The sequence below is a fragment of the Rhinolophus sinicus genome, chromosome 5, assembly GCF_057876585.1.
Source record: "Rhinolophus sinicus isolate RSI-liver-muscle chromosome 5, RSI-T2T, whole genome shotgun sequence".
Taxonomy (NCBI): domain Eukaryota; kingdom Metazoa; phylum Chordata; class Mammalia; order Chiroptera; family Rhinolophidae; genus Rhinolophus; species Rhinolophus sinicus.
In genome coordinates, this window is record NC_142505.1 from 50,058,671 (window position 1) to 50,082,912 (window position 24,242).

Here is a 24,242-nt window from a genome sequence, read left to right on the forward strand (position 1 = left end):
CTGTGCTAAATGCCTACACTGAATAATCTCCTAATACAACACATATGTCAGCAGCAGCAGAACAAGAAATAGAAAGATTAGTCTAGGCAAAAGAAAAAGGAGCATTAAAATACAAAATAAATCTTTGAGATTCGACCATAATATCAACTACCGGAAATGCGAATGTTCTCTTCGGGATGCCCTAACCCATAATTGTGCCCAGTGCCCGCATCAGACTTTGATTGCCATGAACACCATCTCTGCTAAACACACACGTGACCGCTCTGATTTCATAGAATGATTTTAATAGAAAAGTACAAGATATGAACAAAAATAAATAATCTTTATCTCATTTCTAACCCAGCAAATTGTACACTGCATGTAAAACTGGTCTAAGATGCAGTTTTCCTCATTCCTTTCTTGGTTTCAAAATACTGAGACACATGTAAATTAAATCTTCTCAATTCAAATTGATACATTTTTGTTTTTAATAATTGTACCCACCTTTAGTCATTCTACACCAATTTTTTAAAGTTGGCTAACAAAATGAAGTTTCACTAAAATATTATCCAATCATCAAATGTAAGTGTAAAGTTTGGGCAAACAGGTATATTATTGAAGATTCCTTTACTAAGTTTTAATTCCTACATTAGTGAATATTTCCTGTATTAAAAACTCATTTCACCATCTTACTTTCAAAACACGGCATCTGTTTTTCACCATTCCACTTAGAGAGGAGAAGACTAGAGAAGTTGTTTTTTTTTTTTTTTTTAATTAAGTATTTTAAAAGTAACCTTTACAGTGATGATGCAGTATTTTAGATCTCTGTTTTGGTGTGTATCTGCATTTCCTATATTCTTTAAATTATAAGTACCTTTCTGTCTCTATTTACATTATGGACCACTCAGTCTTTGGGAACTGTTTTTGCTAATAATGATCTCTTGGAGTTAGCCAGTACCAGTCTCTTACTTGAAGTACTTATCCAGCTAGAGTGTCATATTTGATAATTCCAGTGGCTTGAGTAATGTTTTGCAAAAATGAATTGAAAATTGGTATTGGCAAAATCATATGAGAGAAGGGTTTAGGTAGGCTACTAAAACATATGCAGTCAGGAGGTCAGCAGCTGAACAGATAAACTGGACTAAAATTTAAAAGTCTTCCTTTTACTTGAGCCCATAATTACTATTTTGAACATGGCTTCTGCTTGTCACTGCCTATATATAATTTTTTTTGTTGTTGTTAATTTTCCTGTATTGGGAAGATCTTTGAATGCATTCCAGGATGAGAAGGAAAAAAATATGCTGACACTCCTAAATCGAGTATATGTTTTTGCAATAAAGAACACTGGTCAATATACAACTGAGGAAAAACTGAAACAGATGTGAGTCCCAGAACCACAAGCGTTTGAATTTGCCCAGAAATGCTATTTTAAACACTCTATATGTTGGTCTACTGTTTTTTTGTGGAATAATGCATTCTTGGCATCCTTAAAAGGTTTCAATATGTTACAAGGTTATCCGGAAAGAAAAAAAAGCGAAGGGCTAACATATCAATCTGTGCAGTGCTCGCCAGATTTTGGTGTACACTTTCAGAAAGCACGAGAACTCATATTAATTGCACTTAACACAACGAACTTTTAGTTTCCAATAAGTTTTCATTCTCCGCAGACTGAGGCTTACTTTTCATGAAATTACTTTCAAAGGGGTACAGAGACACTCAGTCCCCAGGAACTGCAAATGGAGAGGTGCAATAATTGCAGTGGTAAACACAAATACACTTTTTTGGACTAAAGCTCTGGTCACGGATAAAAGCATGTGCCTTTTTCAGTTCTTCTCTGAGATGTTACAACAGCAACACGCTCTAAAACAATTAAGTTACATGCATAATGCTGAAAGAATGTGAGCAATCCTATAACCAGCTTTAAGCCATCTGCTTGATTTCTTTTTTTGAGGAACATATATAGGAAAAGAGAATTCCCCTTTTGTTCCCTTACACTTAGAAATCTTTTGAAGCTTCCAAATAGTTTGGTTTTGGTAAAATTCTCCGCTCCTCTGTTATCCTGACATGTAGTCTTCCCTAAACTCTCCCTCATGGTTTCTGAAAAAAGCTCCACATGAATTATCCGAAGGACAATTGAAACCACTTACCAATATACAAGTAACGTTTTATTTTATATTCTATCTCCCATTTGGCGTAAGCCTTTCGATGTTTGTTTTTTAAACCAGTAAAATATACAAATCACGCAAGGCAGAAATATGTACATTAAAAGTACAGAATATAGGCCATAGAAGATATACATAATATCTGAATGACAAGTAGAATATTTTACATTAAATAGTTTCTTTTAAAAACTAGGATTGTTAAACTCAACTCTCTTCATAAACATGAATCACTAAAAAGGAACAAAATCTGATTTAACAAATAAAAAATTACTTCATGGTTTTTGTATAATAAAAACCAAAAAAGTGACATTTTAAACTAATTAGTGCTTTTTAATTTCAAGATCTTTTGCTTGCAACTCACTGCAACTGAGGGGAAGCGAATATCCTTGTGCAATAAATTAAGAGCCACAGATGGCTGAGGTGATGTGAAGGCCACCAAGTCTATGATTGCAGGAGAGGTGTATCTTTCCAAACTTTTAAAACAATGCAGGTCTGAGATAAGAACACATTTGCTGGCACTTTTTGGAAACAGGTGTCCTTGTTTTCAAAAATTTATAAACTAGCTATGTAGCTGGTGGGTTGGATTTTCTTTAGGGACTCAAATAGGTACTATTAGATCTACTAGGCACCAGTTTCCACTCTGAAAAATGAATTAAGGAAAGCGAACCACTGACCGTGCTTCTGAGTTTTGAATCTCTCTTCATTTCCACATCTATGACAAACAAGTAATGCCCTCTCAGGAAAGTGGACAGAAATGGAGGTTGGAGAAAAGGGGGAGGGGCGGGGAAGATCCAAGAAATCTTCAAACCAACATGCCTATCAGTGAGGAAGACCTTCTAGATTCCTCAGAAACAAGCTGCTTCGTGATGCTCAAGGTGGGATCGCATCAGGGCCACAGCCCAAGCTCAACTTGAAACCTTTTGGAAAAATCCCAGTTGGATGGCAGTGAAGGACAACAATGCTCTAGACCGAGAAATAACCCCAGAGTAAAGTGTAACTCTAAATCACTGGCTGCACTGAGATATAATTACATTTATATTTATATATATATGTATATATATATATATATATATATGTTATGTACAAAAGACTTTGAGATATCAGGCACCATTAAACCACATTTCCCTCCCCCCTTATAAATGCAACTGTTCAAGTACACTAGGAACAGTTTTAGGGTACACCTGCAGTATAATAGGAAAAGCTTGAGTGGAGAGTCTAAACACAGGATCATAACAGTGAAACGCTGCAACACCTCTGTGAACTCCATTAACCAAATCACGTCATTAAAACATAAAACTACTGCTCCTCAGAATAAAAGTTTTAAGGAAAAAAATCCCTAAGTAGTGAACTGTTTTCCACGTGAAGCTCTTAATGGTTCACTTCCTGCCCTGCAATCAAAGGGGACCCAGTGGAGCAGCCTTTGGAAACATGGCTAGCCTCACCCCCTTGCCACGTGGCGAGGAGAAATCAGACAGAGCTTGGGGTCAAGTGGGAGGGCAGATTTCACTTCTTCCCCTGGAAGAGGTTTTCTACTCTGGTGCAGTGCTGTACTGCACTCAGTTACCTTGTTTTTTATGCTGGGAGTCTGTCAATGGAATTCATTTTTTATTTTCATTATTATCATTTATTAACCAAGTATCCCTAAGAAAATTACAGTCTATTTTCTTTTTATATTCAAGCCAACCTCCCCCACCCCTATCCAAACAAAAAGTCTACAACAACCCAGAATCATTCGCGGATGCTTTTCCAAGCTGATAACCTAATTCCTATAACAGCTTCAAATCATTGTCGTATTATAGGAGTTTTTAAGTTTTTTTAATTTCCAGGGCTTTCTGCACATCTCCCCAAGTTTCAGTAGCTATTAGAATAGGATCGTCTGCACATGGAATGTTTGAGAAGTGTGAGACACATGATATACCTTTTTTTTCTTTGAGGGATATGAGATTCTCTCTCTTACGTTTTAAATTACCATTTTTAAAATGTTTCAGGTTGGCAGCCCCTGGGAAAGCAGGGGGAGTCGGGGGTGTCTCATTTTTTTGTTTGTTTGATTCTCAAGACCTTATACCAGAGCATTTACAATTCCTTTTGGTCACAGAGGCTGAACTGTGCATAGATTTGGACCACCAGATGCTACCTGTCCCATATGACCCCCTAGTTGAGAAAAAGAAAATGTATTTCCTTTACCTTCTAGATGTGCACACAACTAAGTTAGGGTACGTGTTATTTCCCCCTCACCCTCTACCATCAAAAGAAGTCTTGTCTTACCTTTTCAAAGATCCACAAAATAAATATTTTTCTTGGTTCCCACCCTCCCATCATTGCCAAATAATAATTATAATATTAATAATAAACCACAGAGTTCTTAGATGGGAAGAGAAAAAAAATGGTTCCGTTGCAATTCTTGGGGAAAAATAAAACAATACTAAAAAAAAAAAAAAAACAGAATCACTGTACTTTCTATAAATAAGTGGGTCCTGGGAACGGGGCTGGGTGACAGGCGGGCGGCAGGGCACCCACTATTTGCACACAAACTGGTCCACAATCTCTGTGCACTTCTTGCACTTGACGTAGCAGCACCAGTGGAACTTGCAGTGGCAGCGCTCCGTCTGCACGGTCTTGAACTGGTCATAGCCGCGGCCGCAGCACATGAGCTCACAGCCATCCATGCCCTCAGATGTCTTGTTGCACAGGCGGCCTTGCGTGCCCAGCGAGCCCGTGCTCTCGTTGCGTACGCAGTAGTCAGGGCTTGGATCGATGTAGACCAGATCCTGCGTGGTGGGAGAATTGAAGCGGCTGTTGACCTGCACCAGCTTGCCTCGGCCATTGAGCCGCATGGCGGCGGCGCTGTCATACTTCTCCTTCAGGGCATCGCCCACCTTCCGGAAGTCTGCCAGCTGCAGCCAGCATGTCTTGAGGCTACATGAGCCGGACACCCCGTGGCACTTGCAGGCCACATCAGCCAGGTTGTAAACCGTCTGTGGGGAGACGGGGACAGTCAGTATACAAACTCACGGAGGAGCTCAGACCCAGGACCCCCTCCACTTTCCACGTGGAACCATGTTCACCGGCTAAACTAGGGGCACAGCTGTTTCCTCCTCATTCTCCACTACCAGAAGTCTGCGTTGCTTTCTTTCAAAAGTCTACAAAATAAATATGTTCTTAGCCCCTCATTATTACACATCATCATAATAAACAACCACAGTTTTTTAATAGGAACAGGAAAAAGATCGTTCCAGTTGCTTCTGTTTTGCAGGGAAAAAACATTAACTGCAACTAATACGTCTTGAAGACTCATCCCAGAGACTGTGCACAATTGTTGACTTGCACCACCTTCATTAGTCCCCACAACCAGCCTGTGAGGGAAATGCTGCTATCATCCCCATTTCACAGAGAAGGAAAGTGAGGCCCAGAGAGGTGAGTTACTTACCCAGCTACTGGGAAATTGCAGTGCCAAGATTTGAACCCAGGCAACTAGGCTTCAACCTCATGCTGAGATATGCCCATAGGCTCCTAGCTGGTAAGTGGTAGGGTTGGGAGGGGGTCAAGCCCAGGTAGGATCAGGGTTCAAGTCTTTATATACTATTACGACTACTATTATTGCTGTGTGCCAGGCACTGTCTTAAAAGCCTCTACACTCTTTATCTCACTAAAGTTATAACTTGGGCTAGATTAGATGATGGCACAATGACACAGAGAGGATAAGAGGTCTGCACCGGTCACACAGCTAGACTGTGGGAGAAATGGGCCTGGATCTCAGGTATTCTGCCTCCTGCTACCGGAACAATCCCTAGCCCCTGTCCCTACTGCCTAGGTTAAAAGAACCTACCCTGGATCCAGGCAGACATGGGTTCTGTCCTGACTCTGCACCTGAATACAGGCAGCTGGCTTCACCTCTCTGAGCCTCCATTTTCCATCTGTGAAGGGAATTGTGATGGCACCATCCTCACACCCTGTTACAGGGTGAAATTAGAGGCTGCATGGAAAGTATTTAGCATGCAGGATACAATCAGTAAATCTGGCCTTTCTCCAGGATGACAAGGGCATGGCATCTGGGCACTGATCCCGGGCCCTTGCCCAGTCACCCTGGCCTCCCAGGAGCAGCGCTGAAGGGTCCGGCCCCACAGTACTGTGCCCAGCGGTCCGTGAGGTGGTGGCTACCTATTTATAGCCCTGATGGCCCACAGTTCCTACACCAGTTACCCTCCAGAGTTGGCATGGTATTGCAGGTTACAGAGGGCCTGTCAGGAACCTGGAGGCTGGAGTGAGTTAGAAGGCTGCTTCCACCCAGAACAGCCACCTTCTTGCTTCAGGATTCAGAAGGGGCTTTCTTAAAAAGGGGCGAAAGTGTATTCCCTCGGCATAAAGAGTTTCAGGCAAACAACTAGTCTGAGGGAGGGTTTTGCAAACTTGTTTAACCTTTACTCCCTGTTGAGGAAAACAAAAAAACTAATGTCTCAAGGAGATTCTAATATGATTTCCTGGCACAGTGTCCAAATTCTCTGCCCCACCCCCATTATTCTGAAGAAAAATTGTCTTCTATGTAACCTCATCTGCCAGGATCTAAGCTCAGCTCACTGCCTGAATTATAAAACACACGGGGAAAAAAACCAAAAAAAAAAAAACCCTCAATATAAAAAAATGCAAATGTTAAATGAAATTATAATATTAGAGGTGCTTTTCCAAGCCTCCAAAATCCCCTCTCTCTACACTTAGAAATCCCTTGACCCGCTCTCCTTGGTTACTAAGCCCCCAATGATTTCTCTACATGAGAGAAATCTAAGAAATCCCCAAAGATGGAGGAAAGCACCAAATATGGGTACAATGGGGCCCAGAAGCATCAGCCACATCTCTGTCCTGGAGGCCTGTTTGGTGTGTGGTGCTGGACAGACACACTGCACACAGGGAGTAAAGGATGTGTCCCTGATGAGGACAGGAGCAAGGTCTTCTGGGTTCCCAGAGAGAGCCGGGCTCACATGCCCACTGCATGGCCTCGGCTTGGCCGCAGTGGGGAGAGAGTCCACCCACACTGCAGGCTCAACAGTGGACACCTGAGAAAGGAGAGGCCACACTCCCTCTGGAGCAATTATCTGACACCTCAGGGCAGCACTGGCCAAATTCTGCAGGGGTCAGTCCTTCCCCTACACCAGCAACTGTTTAACATCAGATTTGAGAAGCTAAATTAGCCAGGATTATCTAGATAATCTTTGCCTTCTCTATGTCTTTTACTTCATAATGTTTAGTAATTATCATTTATCACGCACTTTACTACTGCTGACACTAAACTAAGACCTTCGACTGAACCATATGAGGTTGTTATTTTGTAGGTCAGAAACAGTCACGTATGGGTAATTTCATACGGTTCAACCTACTATCTGATCCCAGTTAGTCCCCATACTCACCCCAAGAGGTCGTTCATGCCATGGCCATTTAATAGATGTGGAAATGTGGGGACTGAGGCTCAGAAACAGAAAGAACTGGATTTTAACCTAGATTTCTCTAATCCCAAAACCTAGAGCCCTTCACCCCTAAGCGGTGATACATGAGTTTAATTTTTAAAAGCCCCTGGCTTATATCTCACTCCATTCATGTTCTTCCATGGCCATGAAATGGTTCTCTAGGCCTCAGTTTCCCAATCTTTAAAATGAGGGTGTGCAACCAGACGGTACTAAGGCTCCTTTCAGTCCTGGATATTTTACTTTGCGATTATCTTCCCTTTTCCTCACCCCAAAATACAGAAGAGTGAAATCTCTGACCAGAAAGTTCCTGGCACCTACCTTGGATTCTGTGAAAAAATAATGGCCCTGGTTTTCAATGCTGCCAAAGTTAAGAAAAGTTTTCACCCCTTCACTTTAGAACAGCCGTAAAGTGCCATGTGCTTAACCACAGGGGGGAAAAGGGTCTTTTTAACTGTTGTGGAGAAGCTAGCATTTCATATTCCCTACCAGGGGATGGGTTGAGTAGAATGGGGACACTCAGGAGGGCCTGCCTGCAAGACGGTACTCTCTGGGCACTTGTGTCTCTCTCATCTCTCCAGAGCCACCCACAATTGGCCTGATAGTCAGACTACTAGGACTGCTGTAGTTTTCCTAGAAAAGCTCTTAAAACAAAACAAAACAAAACAAAACAAAACAAAACAAAAAACCCCTCAGTCCATCAGGCCTGCTATCTAAAGACATAAGGAGGAGAAAGAAAGGAGGTAAGTCCTGGAAGCTAGGGAGAGGGCATTCTCAGCTGGGCACCTACTGGGATAAATAACTCCCTCTCCCAAGTTTAAGTCCAACTGCAAACTTGTTCCAGGGAGGAGGGCAAATATTAATATTTTGACTTCTGAGCTAGGCTGGTCATTTGCACTGAGGACTAATTAAAAAGGCCGAGAAAGATCTTTCTTAGGCAACTGCAGGAGCACCTTGGCTGGAGGAGGCCAAGGCAGGATGATTCACACCCAGGAGGCTTCTGTGGGGTGCATGCCCCTCTTCAGAAAGGCCTGTGGCCTATGTGTGGGGGCGGGGGGGGGAGGAAAGGGGGGGGAGAGAGAGAGAGAGAGAGGAAGAGAGGAAAAGAGACCAGAAAAGATAGAAAGGAAGGGAAAGCAGAAAGAGAGGGAGACAGAGACACAGAGAGACAAAGGGACAGAACTTACGGAGAGAGGTGGTGGCAGAGGGAGGGATAGAGAAACCAGAAGAGGCCCGGCTTGGCTGGGGGACGAAAAGAGGGGGGCAGGAGAGCCGGGGATGGGGGCACGACGCAGGGGGAAGGGGAGGCACTCACCCTGCGGCCAGCCTCATTGTTGTGCAGGTTCATGAGGATGCGAGCACTCTCGTAGGAGCCCTTGGCGTGGATGCGCTCCCGCTCACGCGCGTCCACGAACTCCTTGGCGAAGCGGTAGCCGTAGTCGATGTTGTCGCCGCAACCGCCCCACAGCCAGTCCCGCGGCAGGTCCTTAGGGCGCGCCGCGCGGCTGCAGCCACAGGTGGACAGCTCGCCCTCGCGGCACGCGCGGCTCATGGCGTTGACCACCCCCGCGGCACTCACCGCGTATGTGAAGGCCGTCTCGCGGCTGCCTGCGGGAGAGGACGTGGGTCACCTGGGAGAGCTGCGGAGGGGACCGGGAGAGCCCCCGACACACAGCAGCCGCTGGCTCGGTGAGGGGGGAGGGGAGGGGCGAGTCTGTTCACACAAGTCCTGCTGCCCCAGGCAGAGCCCTCCCTCTAGGATGGAGAACATAGAGAGCCCCATCCCTAACTTAAACCCAGGCCCTGCGCCCACCTGGAGGGGAAGCCAAGAGAGACCCCCTAAAACACACAGAAGCAACAAATGACAAAGGAGTAGCACATCCCTGATCACTCTGCTCTGACATTTCAGAGCAGAGAGGCAGGGCTCCAGGCAGTGCTCGATGGATTTTCTCTATAACTCTTTTGAAAATATTGGAAACGTATTTCCAAAAATGCACAAGAAAGACCTCATTGAAGGAAAACACAGAATTTGGGTAGACTTCCTTACACTTAGTTTGACGTTTGAGTTATTTTCATTTTGCGTACGTATAAGGCGGGGGCATAGAATTTGCTAGGTTTAGAGCCTGGGAAAGTCTGAGGCCCTAGTGGAACCCAGACACTGCAGCAGCCACACTTGTGGCCAAACTAGTTCTAGCCTGGCTTCCCCCTCCTCTTCTGAAGTGGTAACCTCTCCTCCTGCCTCCCATATACATAATGAAGGATAAAGCTCTTGACTTTCCCAGTGGACGTTTCTATACAGGTTCCTAGAGAGTTGTACATGAACCTTGCCTCTTCTTAAATCCCAAGCTGAGGGGACTGATACTTCTCATTCAGGAAGATGAGTGTCAACCTTTAAAGCAGCCTGCCTGCTGGTCTTTCATGATACTTCTGCATCTCCCTGACAGCCTGTGCCTCAAAGTGTTAGAATAATAGCAAGAAGGGAAACGACACAATCTAAAGGGAAAAGAAAAGAAAAAAAAGGCTTCTTCCTTCTCCAAACTTATAAATAATGTACAAACCTAGGGGGGAAACAGTTTTCTCCTTACCTAAAACTTGTAAAGACTACCTCCCTGTAAAATGGTTATATCACAGCCCTATTTGTAATGAGAAAAATGGAGGCCACCATACACAGCCTTAATCTCTGCTTGAATGTGAAGACATTTCTACATGTAACAAGAAGCCACTTAATAAAAATGTTGTACTATGAGAGAGAAAGGGTTAACACCAGGCCAGCTGAAACCGGGCCTGGTGGTGGTGGGATGAAGGGGACTTACTTTCCTCAACTGTAAAATAAGGGTATTAATGCCTAAGAGAAAAGGCCTCTTCTGGCACTAAAATCCCTATAGCAGAATCAGTTTCTCCTACACTTAAAGAGCTGGCTAACAATCTTTATTTGGGGGGGGGGGGAATGACACAAGAACAGCTGACAACAGAACTCAGCCCCAACCAGAAGGGTCATTCTGCAGGAAGATGGCTATGCCAATTCAAGGACCCAGCAGACCATCCTTTTCTGGGACTTCTGCTCCACACTTCAATCCACAGCCATTTGTGACCCCCACCCCCCCTTCCAGGAATGGCAATGGTTGTGATTTACCACAGACCTCCCCTCCCACATTTTGAAAAATGAATAACTTGAGACATGTGCTGGGGTTGGCAGGAGGATCCAGAAAGTTCCTGTGGGGTGTGACATCTATCTTGCTCAAATTAGAGAGGCAGAGAACATGGGGGGTTGAGGGGGGGGAGAGTGGAGAGAAATGACGAGAGCAGACAGATTCTAGGGAGTTGTTTGAGGATTAACACTGATAATACAGAAAACGCTATGGCCCTGGATGGGAGACTTGTAGAATAAAGAGGTAGCTAGAAGAAGAGGAGATAAACAATCCTCTAGAGATAGAGAAAAATAAGACACTGTCCTGTGAGTATACAGAGCATAAAAGGGCTTTCATACAAAACACAATAATGCTGCTTGTTTCGTAAGTCTATGAGCATTTCCTTTTTTGCCCGAGAATACAAACCTGGTAGAAGTCTCTAAGCTAATTGGTCACTGCAGGGAAAACGTCAGTTTGAAAAGTGCTCTTTGGCTAATAGCCTGTGGGTATAGTCATCCTGGATGGAATACTGCTGGTTCAGTTATGTTTCCCTCCTTGTAAATCTACATCCTCTCCGAACCTCACACTCCTTAAAAATGGCGCCTTTCTGACATATCTTTTCACAGCATGGAAACAAAGAAGAGACAGAGACAAAAGCTAGAAGAAAGGGTAGCATAATGAAAAATGAGAAAGTTTCCAAAATGAAGAGTGGGCCCTTCATGAGGCAATTGTGTACAGTGCCTCCAAAGCAATTGGCATCCTAGAAAAATGAGTTGAAGGGGGGTTGGAAGTGGCAGCCCTGAGTTTCTCAGACACTGGCCCCATCACAGGGTCAGATTCTCACGGACAAGAATTGCTCTCCATGTCCCTGGTGTACTAAGTGCTCTGGAGTAGACACACACATACACACACACACACACACACACACACACACACACACACACACACCACCTTTCAGCTTCAAAGGTGTTGTAAGTTTTCCCTTAGCTCATTCTCTTCAAACATACCCCTAAATAGAAAAGTGAAAGCTAAGTAACTTCCCCACTATTGGCGTTGAGTCCATGTTCCTCTTCCACATAAAGCTATTCTGGTTTTTCTTCTCTCCAACTCTTTCTTCAATAAATAGAGAAGGGAAGGCGCTGTCAGTGTTCTACCACAAGCCACCCAGCAGCAGCTTTCTTCCTTGAGACCCCAGGCACCTGGGGAACTTATGGCAAGAGAGATGCAACATGTGCTCTCATCCTCCCAGGACAGCAGCTGACTTGATGATAGTATCTAGGAAGGCTCCCTCAAAGGCTGTCAGAATGTTCCACTCCCACCCACTTGCCATCAACCCAGACTAGTACCACACAGCTGAGAACCAGAGTGTACTAGCAAGGGACAATTAAATATAGGCCTTTATACCAAGGGTTCTGTATATTCCCTGAGGAAGCAGACTCTTTGAATCCTGGACCACATTTTAAATAAATCTCCAGCAGAACTCAAATCCACTTAGCAAATGATAGCTTATTCTGAACATTTTGGCCCAAAACAGGGTACATATGATGATGAGAAGATCTTAAATCAAAGCTGTGTTCCAGTGACTACACAGAAAAACAGTTCAATTGCTGATTTCTTTTCTGGTTACCATCAGAGGTATACGATTTTTGCTAACTCATATAGTTGTGAAAAAGTGCCCCATAGTTTGAGAGGAGGGCAGTTTAGGGGGAACATATAAAGCAAATGTGGATGAGGGGGAAGCTGACAACTTACCATCCTGATACAACTTTAAAAATGGTTTGACCTCCTTTACAATATCAAAATGCAGGGGAATTAAATCTCTACCACACCCCCAGTTAACTACATAAGGCAGCCTATATTCAGGGAAAACTCCTGTGTTCCTGAAGCTTAACTCCTAAATTCCGATCCCAGTATATACATTAGCACATTTTAATCATTAACAGGAAGGACAAAGCCCTATGAAACTTTGCAGGCTGAGGCTGCAGACCATTTTCCCATTCAATTAGAGGAACGGCTTCCAGTCCTGTATTATTTTAGTTTATGAAGCCGCTTGGCTCAAACATCCACTGACAACTCTTTTTTGTTCTCAATGAATACACTTTTCAGGGTTTTTTAAAAAAGCATTTTATCCATCCGTGACGGATATTAAGCCAACTTTTTTATCTTCAGTCAGTATAAACAGTTAATTGCTTTGATAAATTACTTCTTATTTTAGGAGTCACTGCAGTCATATTAATTATAAGGGCTTGTTTGCATAAAAGTAAAGAGACCTAAAATATTCACACTAGAAAACACACACGGGACCACATCTGTCAGATAGTACCCTATGCTATTAAAACAAACCAGAGGCAAACTGATTTTTCAAATTCTTTGCCTTTAGCCTACTTTTAATGCCATCTCCTGCCTGAATGGAATAACAAGTTCCACAACACATTTAAAATAAAGAATCGGACTGTGAGTGATACATTTAAAGTTTTGTTTTTTTTAAAGTTTCTAGGATGAGATCTGAAGTATGTGCTTTTATATCAATTGCCTAAATTGCAAATGTCAAATGGATCGCTTCTAATTAAAATTCTTTCTGGAACTAAAAATAAAGCTTTTAACATATATATCTCTATAGCCTCAGGGATTATCTATATTAGGAAAATTAGAACCTTATTCACTTCCAACCTATCCAGCATTCTGAAAGATGACAATTTTTAGTTTGCTTCTTGGGCCATTTGAATTCTGGCTTAAGTTAGGAAACGTCTTACAGTTAAAAGAGTTTTGAAGTTTAAAAGGATATAAATGACTCAGCTCTCCTCATCTACTTTTGAGAAACCAAAATAAGTGTACTGCTTCTATTGTATAAAGTGTTTCTTAGAAAAGTTAACTGTTAAGAAAAATGCAGGTGTCTTTAATGTTCCCCTCCTGGTTTGGTTAAAGAAGTCCAAAACAAAGTGTAATCAGTGTAGGGACAGAAATTAATACAGGTGGCAACGACAAAAATCCCCTGTTGGAAAATTCCCTCCTTATCAAGCTGGTTAGTAAACACTAAGGACTTTTTCTAGGAGAAAAGTTTATATGTATATTTAAAAATATGTTAAATGGTTTCCTACCTATCTGCATAACCCTGCCAAAAACGGAGGTGTTATCTACGGTGCTGCAGTTCCATCTTCGATGTCGGAATTGATACTGGCATTCTTTGATGCCTGTCTTCGCGCCTTCTCCGATGTACTGCATGTGGTCCTGGTACAAGTGGCATAGTTTCTTCTGTCCTTGAGAAAGTCCCGCCAGTTGGCTGCAGAGAGGCTGTGCTCCTATGATATATACTTCTGACATCTGAACAGGGTTATTCATACCTAGCGACCTGAAAAGGGGGTGGGGGGGGGGAGATGTGCATTCAAGATTTACGTGAACTCTCGAGGTGGGCCCCCTGAAAGCATGTCAGCAAGACACAGTTTCAAGCACACAGATGCTTTTTCTCTCCTGCTTGTCCTCATGACAAAGTATGAGAAGGGCTTCATAAAACTCCTCTGTTTCAACTCCACTCAGAAAACGGAGGTATTGTGTAGTCCCCATCCCGTCATCTGGCTCCTCAGAGTTTTACTCCCTTCCTTGCCCCCGCTGCCATGTACCTGAACCAATATTTCTGAAAGCCACTCAGAAAAGAGTGAAACAGGAGTTTCAGGGACAAGCCTCTAACCTTAGAGAAGTGACTCACTTTGCCCCACAAATTGGACCGATCTGCCTTGAAAACATGTGAATGCCGAAAGTAGACACAATTAGACTTAGATAGGAGATAGCAGTTCCTTTTGACTGATGGAAGAACAGTGGGACAAGTATATAGACTGAAGAAAATTCTCCATGCTCTGGACATTTTAAAAGGGTTCCTTATGTGATTGTGAAGGACCCAAGACAGGAGATCCAGTGAACAGAAGTTATGTTTGACAGCCAGAAAAACACTGCTCATTTACAGGGAAAAATATCCAGAACGCCATCAAAAGCAATCCCCTGTATATACTGCAGCCTATCTACAAGGCCCTTACCAGAAAGAAACCTACGTTTAGGGACATCTGACTACTTCAAGTTCACCTTTTTTTTAAAAAAAAATTGAATTTCGAGCCCAAATACTTCTCCACAGGGAGTTTAGCTGTCTTTCTAGAACTCTGCCTGCATCGAACCCTGAAGGTTCACTACCTCAAGTGACAGGAAGATAAAAGGTGGAACTCACTCTTACTACGCAGAGGTGGCAAAAAGTAAATTTTATAGATAGGCTTACAATTATTAGAGAAGTGAATTTTGGTTCCCTTTTATTACATGATAGGCATACATCTGAACAAGGGCCTCAAAGAAAAGGATCTAGATTTATAGGTTCTGATTCTTTATGGAACTCAAGATAAGCTTCACAATATTAGCAAATTAAAAGAAAACTCTGATTTAAAGATCTATACAAATAAAATGTATTACATATGTGTGTATTAGATAAATGCACAAACTCAGGACTCAACTTTAAATATTCCGGTATCATACAAATGAATCTTTAAAAAAAAATAAAACAAAATATGCACATAGAATGAACTTACCACCAAGAATTGGCTTCTATTACAACCTGGGCGAAGGAGAAAAATATGGCCAAAGCCATTAGGAAGAACTTGGAAGACATTGTACTTCCAGCCATCCCCAAAGCAACTCCTGGGCTTAATATTCCAATCGACTTCTGGAGAGGGAAGAAAGGAGCAGATGTTTATTGCCTCTCAGATAATTTTCAAGCATACAAGTTTAAACAACGGAAGCATCCGGGTCTCTGAAGTTTACTGTTGATTGACTGCGCTTCTCCTCCGTGAGTTTTTTGATGGCAAGATATAGGCAGTTTCTTTTTCCAAATTAATCCACCCACGCAACCTCACCAGGAAATCTGATTTCGCTGGGATCCTGCGCGCGGGGCACGCCAGCGATTACAAACATGTCTCAATGCTGTTGAGTCAAAGCCCCGGTGCCAGGCGCTGCCTCCTTCCTGCTTGCTCGAGTCCCGCACCCCCTCGCTCCCCTCTAGTTCACGCTGTGCTCGGTCCCTCCACGGGAATTCACTTGGGAACCCGCCGCCACCCTCGTCCTCTCCCCGACCTGGGCCGAGCAACAAGTGGAGCCAGAATTAATTCCATGGGCGAGAGGAGCGCGAAGGCGAGTGGAGCGCGCCGCCGCCGCTGGCTGCGGAGGAGGCGGGGTGGCCCGGCGCGGGGGTGGTGGGTGGGGGCAGGACGCGGGAGGGAAGGGCAGGGGGTGGGGGGCGAGGCCCCGGGGAGCAGCGCGCGCGAAAGTGCCCAGCTGGGAAATGCAGCTCTGAATTAACAGCGTATGTTTCATAATCAGTTTGCGGGCCTCTTTGGGAGAAGCTACTTCCAGAGGGGGAAGGGCAGCCTGGGTTTCCTTAGGACTCTCTTCAGCCAGATTAGAGTGGGGAGATGGAGATGGCGGGGGGCGCACAGGAGTGAATGCGGACAGAGCTCTCTCCCAACCAAGGAATCCAGAAAACAGTGCGCTCCTCCTGCGGCCTCTTCCTCGGACTCAGTGTACCCCAGAGAAGGGATGGCACCCCAGAGGAAAGAAGGGAGGCTGGGTCCCGCTGTACTTGGAGAGGATCCCGTCCCTGCTCTCCCCACAATCTTCCTCCAAATTCTGTTTTTTCACTCTCCCTCCCGCCTCTCCCTTCCCCACTCCTGGCAGCTGCCACGGAGAAAGGGGAAAGGAAGCCAAGGGGGACTCCAGTTTCCTTTGGTCCTAGTCTGGAGTTGTCTGCCACTTCGCCATCGTGGCTCTGTGAGTCTGGCCTTGGAACACCGTCACCCCAACCTCCAGCCCAATTCAGACTCGGTTCGGTCAGTCCCGAACGGTGAGGGTGCAGGGTCGAGGCCAGAACTGGTGAGAGCGAGCCCCAGACGGGACCAGAGATGCGCTGGCTCCCGCGCCGCGGCTGAGCCCCTGGATTTCAGGGCGCAGAAGGCCGAGCGGCGAAGGTTCCCGTCGTCAAGAATTTCGGGGCAGGGGCGGCCCTGGAAGTTTCCGTGGCCGTTTCTCCCCGCTGGTGACTTCTCCACCTGTCCGCGGCGAAGGAACAAGGTGGTGGCGGGTGCGGGTGGGAGGAACAGGTTTCCAAAATCTCCTTTTACATCTCTGATAAGTGTAACCCGGCCGCGCAGCACCTCCCGCAGCTCCTGACGGAGCCCCTTCCTCGGGAAAGGAAAGGTGAGCCTCCTCCAGGCGGCGGAAGGGCCTGGCCTGGAACCTGCGCCGTAAATGGACTGATGCGACCTAGACAACTGTGGAGACGCGAAGGGGCTCAGGAACTTGCCACGGCTTTTCCCTGCCAGCCGCCCCTTTGGGCCGGACACCTCGGGGCTTCTCCGACAGGAAATGCTTATGTGGTCCCCAGTGCCGGCTAACCAGGGCTCCGCGCCCGTGGCCCACTTGTCCCCAAAACGCCGCAAGGCTGGGGGTGCATTCCGGAGAATAGAAACCTGGGGTTTCCCCAGCCTAGGAGAGAGATGGCTTGGTCTCCCTCCCCACCCCCGCCCGAAGTGTCAAGTTTCCTCCAGGGGAGGGGTGGGCTGCGAGGTTTCCTTCGCGCGCAGTCCAAGCTGCAAAGTCGACTCTCCCCATAGGCGGCCAAGGCCGCGCGCGCACACACTCATGCACACTCACACTCATGCACTTTCACACACTAACACGCGTACACAGATACACTCGCTGCGGTGTGCTTCCGAGACGACGGCGCAGATCGTTGCCCGCCGCGCGCTCTTTCCAAGCTTCCCGACGGGCGGGGCGCGGGGCGGGGCGCCGGCAGCGGAGAAATTGATAACAGATTCCGCGGATTACAGCGGATCTCTTTGTTAGAGGCGAAGCCACACAAACCGAGCCCACTCCAGGCCTGACGACCCCGGGGAAAGTCCACCCGATCCCAGAGCTAGGGCCAACTGGGAGTGGGCCATTGGGTCTCCGCGGCAGGGGTCTCCCCAACTCCAGGCTGGGGGTAGGCCGGAGGTGTCCCCGAGGGGATCCGCAGGAGAGCCCCGCCAGTCGAGTCTCCACTTAACCTCGCGCGCTTGCCCGGAAACACCTTGGCCCCCTTCCCACTCCAAACACCGCTCAACCCAGAAAAGGCCTCACAAGTTTGAAATATTGAAGGAACCCACAGCGAACTCACTAATAAATACATTGACTTTGGGGTAAACATCCCTGCCTTGTCTACCAAGAGATCTGATCCGAAAAGACAGTACGAAATGAGACCTCTCCGGAGACCGTCAAACTGAGGGTAAAACAAAAGTTCTAAGCAGAAGCTGAGTTTTCCAAAGAACGGACTAAATGTATTCGAACACTTCCAGGGCCCCGGGAAGCCGACTTTTGTAAGGATTTTAGCAATCTGTTCCTTGCGTGCGATGGGGAGGGAGCATTTGAGAGGTTCAAACACAGGGGAAGGAGAAGTTAGGTGCACGGCGTTCGCGAGCCCTAGTTTCTAGCCCAGAGCAGCTCCACATAGTAGTGGCTGCGCATTGTCTCTCCTCCAAAGTCTTCGCATTGGATTAAAGGTGTTCCTAACTTTTATTTTTTTTAATCAACTGGGGTGTGGGCCAGGAGTGATGAGGGGTGAGAGAGGGGAAACTGTCGCGCTAGTTAGAGGATGTTGGCGGACGACAGAAAGTATCGGAACGCGCGCGCAAACTCACGCAGCACCCAAGTTCCCCGCCCGCCGCCCCTAAAGAGAAATTCCACAAAGGCAGGGAGAAGATCCTCGGCCACTGGCGCTGCCTCACTCGGTCTGGTCTGGGCATCCCCTTCCACCAGGCTCTTTGTGTCCAGCACCCCCCACCCACTCCCACCCCCGCCCCACCAAGTCTGGGAGTGGAAACGATGAGGGATACCTATTAGGAGCAAGAAGTGAGTTTGACCTGGGCTCGCGGTGGTGAAAAGTGTAGGAAACTCCAAGAATTTGCAGCTCTTGGTGGGAAAGAAATTTTGTTTTCCCTATTATGCTCTCTTCCCAAAGCGAGTAGAGATATGGGGGAAAAATGCAGGAGAAAAACACGGTTGCAGCCACAAAGTTGGGCTGTCCTGCCTCGAGGAACGCCGAGAGAAGTGGGAGGGGATGATGAAAGATGAGCGGGCCAAGGCCCACAGGAGGTCCGCTTTGGGGGAGCAGACAGGGAGACAGGGCTCCCCTATGCCTCTAGCCTGGGTCCGGGCGTGGGGGGCGGGATGTTTCCACAGCGCTGTGTGGGGGTTGGGTGGGGTGGAGAAAAGGTGGAGGGAGCTCCTGAAGCCCAAATCAGTTCAAGGAACGTGAGCAACCTTTGATTGCCCCTACTTAGAACAGACAGTAGGTCCAGTAACAGGGAGTCTCCAAGGGAGAAACAGTGGCCAAGTCTAGTTCTGTTCCCTGCCTCCCCTCGTCCATCCCCCAGACTGGGTTCTTCAGACTGCAAGTTCTCTCTCTCTCTCTCTCTCTCTCTCTCTCTCTCTCTCTCTCTCTCTCTCTCTCTCTTTCTCTCTCTCTCTCTCTCTCCACACTTCTACCTTCTCACACAGAATATCTTTAACTCAGCACAGGCTCTCAACTTTGTCCAGAGGAACAGTAGTGTCCAGCGAAAGGAGAAAGAAAATTAAAGATCAGTTCAACCCTCACTCTTCAGAGGTAGTTTCAGTTACGCTTTTTAATAGACGAAGAAACTGGGGGCAACAGAGAGAAAGAAACACTTGTTCTCGATTACAGAGAAAATTGGTGAGAGCTCCAAGGCCAGACCTGAAGCCTCCTATAGGGCAACACTCTTGTTCCTAGCCCTGGAGAAGAGGTACCAAACTCCCTCACTCGCCCGAGCCCCACTTGATGGGTCGGACCCAAGGCCCCTTCAGTGCTGCAGCGGTGGCGCAGAGTAGCTCGTTCTCTGTGGCCTCGGAGCGGCCCTCTCGGGAGAGTGGGACCTGGTGGTCTGGAAGGATGTGCGCAGCCAGAGGTTGGAGCTAGAGACGAACAGCGACCCGCTCGCCCCAAAGAACCGACTCCGAGGCGTCCTACCTCAAGGAGGCCAACAGGGGGCAGCCGGCACCGCACGGCGAGGATGAAAAGGCAGAGAGGGAAGAGCTGAGCTCCGCGCGCAGGGCGCTAACCCCTTGTGCACCGGGGCGCTCGAATGAGCGGAGGGAAAAGGCAAGAGAGACTTTAGGGTCGGAATTTGGAGTGGGGGGCCCTCCTTTGTGCGGGATTGTGCGAGACTTAGGCTAGTATGCTCAAGACCCGAGGACAACTGACCCTTCACCACCTCCCTCCCGCACCCCATACACGCAGAGCACAAATCCACACACTCGGATACATACAATATCCACTGTCTCTCCATCGCTTGTACGCTCTCAGTATTGCCCTCTCGGAACTCCCTTGGCAGGGGCCATCTAGAAATTAAATCTCCGCACCTGGCTGGAGCTGCAGTGAACTTGGTAGGGCAGGGGCTGAGGAGGTGCGATCCCACTGCTGGGTGCAACTGACTTCCAAACCGCAAGTTGTCCATTTAAAGACGAGCAGAGAAGGGGGCCCCCGATGCCAGACTGGGTTTTAAAAGAAAAACAAGGCCGCGGGGTCTCCAGGTTTAGTTTTTCTTTTTAACCTTTTTTGGTGTTTTTTTCTGGAGGGGGAGTTGTTTGCTTTTAGGAAACATCCTAATTCCAACTCCAACATTATTTTCTAGAAAGCTGAAAATGGGAGATTCAAGAAAAATGAAAGTAAGGATAGAAGCTTGGAGAACAGAGAGAGGAAAAGTTGTTTGGAAAACAGCAAGTTATACTGTAGGAAGAAATGTTAACTTTTCTTAAAAGTGAACTCTCAGTGACCCTTGGAGTGTGTGACTCGGCTTTAACATACAACTGACAATTAAAACAAACAAGAGTTCACAAACTGCCCCCCTCCCGCTCTCCCAAAGCGGAGGCCCAAATGTTTCCAAAGGACTAGGCAGATTCCGCGCAGGGGGCCGGGGCGCGCTTTCCCGGCGGACAGGATTAGAGGCACCACCGCCAGCACTCCCCGCCCCCATCACCGCGGCTAAGTGCCGGAGCTCACCCAGTGGCGGCTAATAATGCTAATAACGCGACCCTGCTCCCCGCGTCGGGGTGCGCGCTGGCCCCCCCGCCAAGCACTCTTAAAGGCGCAGGGCCTGCAACCCTAGGGTTCCCCCGCCACGACAAGCCTGCAACCTAGCCTCTGGCTGCAGAGGGCAGGGGGTGCGCTGCTCTGGGGTAGTCGGCTCCGAGCCCGGCTTCCCGGTCTCTCAACTGAGGACTCCCCTTCCCCTTTCCAGGCCCTGGCCACACACCTTCTCGGTGCCCCACGCAGTGGGCGCTTGGTAAATATTTGTTGAATTGAATCATTACCCTGTTACTGAAATATACATAATAAATTACACTCGAGTTTCCCAGGGCAAAAGTAAAGTCGTCCGTGAACAGCACTCAGTTTTTCTGCCCTGGCTCTTCCCCACTTTTTCTCCAAAGTCCAAAAGGTTTGCAGAACGTTTGGTGGGACAAGAAAGTCTCCCGGGAGACAGAGGCAGTGCGCAGGGGATAGGGGTCGAAGGGGTACGGGTCCCTGCCAGCTCCGCGGGAGTTCCAGCTTCTCGAAGCAGTAGGAGAAATGGAAGTATAAGAAAAGGTGTGTTTGTGTGTATGTGTGCGGGGGGGGGGGGGGGGTCAGTTGACTTCCAAAAGAAAAAAAAAGTAAAGGAAAAAAGTGGCGAGCGTCTGCGGCGCTCAGAACACCTACCTTCATGGCGAGGGGGAGGGGGCCAGGGAGGAAGTCGCCACCAAAGCAAGGGCAGCGGAGGAATCCAAGCGGAGCGGCCGGGTTAAGCCTGGGGGTACAATCCTGCGCAGAGCTGCGGACTCCACCTGGACGCGTCTGGCAGGCGCAGGGAATCGGAGCCGAAGCGGTCGCTGGACCCGGAGTCTGGGGACCTGAGCCGGAGCAGGGCTGGGATGCGCCCGGGAACCGAGGGGGCGCGGAAGCCCGCCAGCCAGCCACAGGGACAGGGCCTGGCCGACGCGCAACAAGGGAGCCGCGGGTCCGGCGAGGGCGCGCAGGCGACTGTTCCGCGGCGAGGCGCTCCCTCTCCAACGTCCATCAGCGACGGCGGTAATTAGGGCTTTCCAACCCCAAATGTGGGCGTGATTGTGCAAAAGACTTTACAACAAATAATAAAAAAATTCTTCACAAGAGGGTGAAAAAAATGCCCCACTACTCAACTCTGGCCTGGGGCGAGAGAGGGGGGTGATCCGTGCGCCCAGGTGCCCCCAGTTCATTCACACCACGGATTCTGCAAACTCCCGGCGGCTCACGCCTCCTGATCGCCAGCTCCTCCTCTCAAAGTCTGTGGCCGAAACGTCTGCTTCCAGGCGCTGACCCTGCGGCCGCGAGTGAGTGTGTGGATGTCTGTGTACACACACAGACACACAGACACACACCCACACACGCCCACACCTCCCCCCCCACACACGCACACACACTGCAGCTTTGGGGCCACAGAACAATCAGGCGCGCAAAGCTTTTTCTCCGGGAGATGCCGCTGAAAACGCACAAGTCGCCATCCGAGCTGTAAGAGTCAGCGCCAACTTTTGTCCTTTCATTTTAGGGTTTGGCAAAAAGGGGGCGCAAAATGGGTAGAAGTCGTCCCCGGACGTTCTGTTGCGCGGTGGTTTCGGGGGCGATTGCCCCAGGGGAGACACGGACTCCCCCCTCCCCACCTCCTCTTTCTCTCTTCGGGTTAATCCCCCTCTTTCCCCCGCCTTTGCAGGGCGAAGGACGACAAGAAGCGAGGGCACGGAGGGCGTGGGGCTGGGGAGGGGCGAGGGGATCCGCGGCGGTTGTTCAGCTCCGGAGGTCCATGGCCGGCGCGGCTGCCCACCTCCTCGTTTGGCGCCCGGGCCCCAGGGGCGGGAGAGAGAGCAGGCGGGCGGCGGGCGGTCGAGGGCACGGCGGCGGCGGCGGGAGGAGCTCGCTTGGCAGCGGCCGCACCGAACCGGACTCTGGACGGCGGAGGCGGCGCCTTGGAGTTTGCAGCAGCCTTCCACACGATCCTGTGCCCCGCAGACAGACTGACCGACCGCAGCGACCGCGTCCCCCCCACCCACCCCCGGCCCTCCTGGCCAACTGCCTCTCTCTCTCTCTCTCCCTCCCTCTCTCCGGAATCCTCTTTCCCCTGGTGTTCTCCGAGGGGGAAAAAAAAATTAAGTTGCAGAACCAAAGGCTGCTGAAACGAGAGAGGGAAGAGGGGGAGAAGGGGGGAAAAAAAAACACACACACAACTCCACTTTGCCTATGCGCATGCGTGTTGAGTCCGGCCTATGACAAACTCCGCAGGATTTTAAAGCCGTACCACGGGCTGGGGTGCAGGGGGGCGGGATACACTCCCTGCTCGAGCCCCCTTCTCTCAGCTCCCCATCCCCCCCAGGCGTCTGCCCAAAGAGTAAGGTCCACTCCGCAGCCGCTGCTTGCACGCCGCCCGACTCTGCGCTCCTTCCAAAGCCGCCGACCCGCGGGAGGCTGAACCCCAACTTCCCAGGCTGGATCCGTTGGCTCGCCTGTCCCAAGCCGTTTCCATTGGAGCTGCACCGGGGCTGCTGCTCCGGCACGGAACATCTTGGAGGACCTCCTCCCCATTCTTACCCCAGGGGGAGGGTACCTACGCCCTTGGGCTGGAGAATAGGGTAGGCGCACACATCCTGCAAAACCCCCAGTGTAGTAGATTTGGGTACTGGGGTGCGTGATTGAGCATCTGACTGCGACCCAGCGTATCCAGATGCGACGCGTGATCTTGCCGGGTGGATCTTGTCGGGTGCCCTCAGGTGAGAAGCCTGCGAAGTTCGGCAAAACCGGGTTTCTGGCACTGGAAATTCTAGACAATTTCAGACACCTGTGGTTGTTGGGACTCAGGCGGGGCGGGGTTGGTGGATGTGTGCCCCCCACCTGCAGCCCGCCAAGCAGTGCCTCAAACTGCAGCGCAATTTTTGTTCTCCATCCTCCCCTATTCTCCAGACAGTCCAGGTAGAAGACACACACACACACACACACACACACACACACTTCCCGACCGTCATCTGGCATGCACTTGACCTTAGGTGCAAAATCCGTAGCCTGGGGTACTTCAGGGTGCTGGCTGTTTTGTTCTGTTTTATTACTTCCGTACCCCAATCCTACCTCTGGCTGACCACCCCAGAGTGCGCAGGGAGAGGTTCTGGTGACGCTCTCCCACCTTTCGAAATCCTTTCCTGGTCCTTACTTGTCCCAGTTGACTGGACCACTCCCCAGCCCTGGCCTTCTTTGCCTGGCGTACCAAAACGGCAAGTGTGGGTTTCCCATGAACTACAAGAGATGTCCTTGTTCCCGCGGGGCTTGCTTGCTTTCTCCGGGGGTACAGGCAGCCTTGGAGAGGAGGAGGCCAAGGTTATCAAAGATCCCCTTGGGACATCTTTCCTTCACCTCCTGAATCCACTTTCCCCTCACCCCCTCT

General features: G+C 48.5%; 1 protein-coding gene across 1 annotated transcript; it reads right to left on the reverse strand.

Annotated features, from left to right (window-relative positions):
* Window positions 1–731: 731 nt before the first annotated feature.
* WNT5A (Wnt family member 5A) lies at window positions 732–22,823 on the reverse strand. The gene is made up of 5 exons (XM_088798508.1): window positions 21,500–22,823; window positions 15,288–15,421; window positions 13,821–14,071; window positions 8,910–9,202; window positions 732–5,116 (listed from the first exon to the last, which is right to left on the reverse strand). The coding sequence occupies exons 1-5, from the start codon at window positions 21,503–21,505 to the stop codon at window positions 4,658–4,660; spliced, it is 1,143 nt and encodes a 380-aa protein (XP_088654634.1). The 5' UTR covers window positions 21,506–22,823; the 3' UTR covers window positions 732–4,657.
* Between the last annotated feature and the right edge of the window lie 1,419 nt (window positions 22,824–24,242).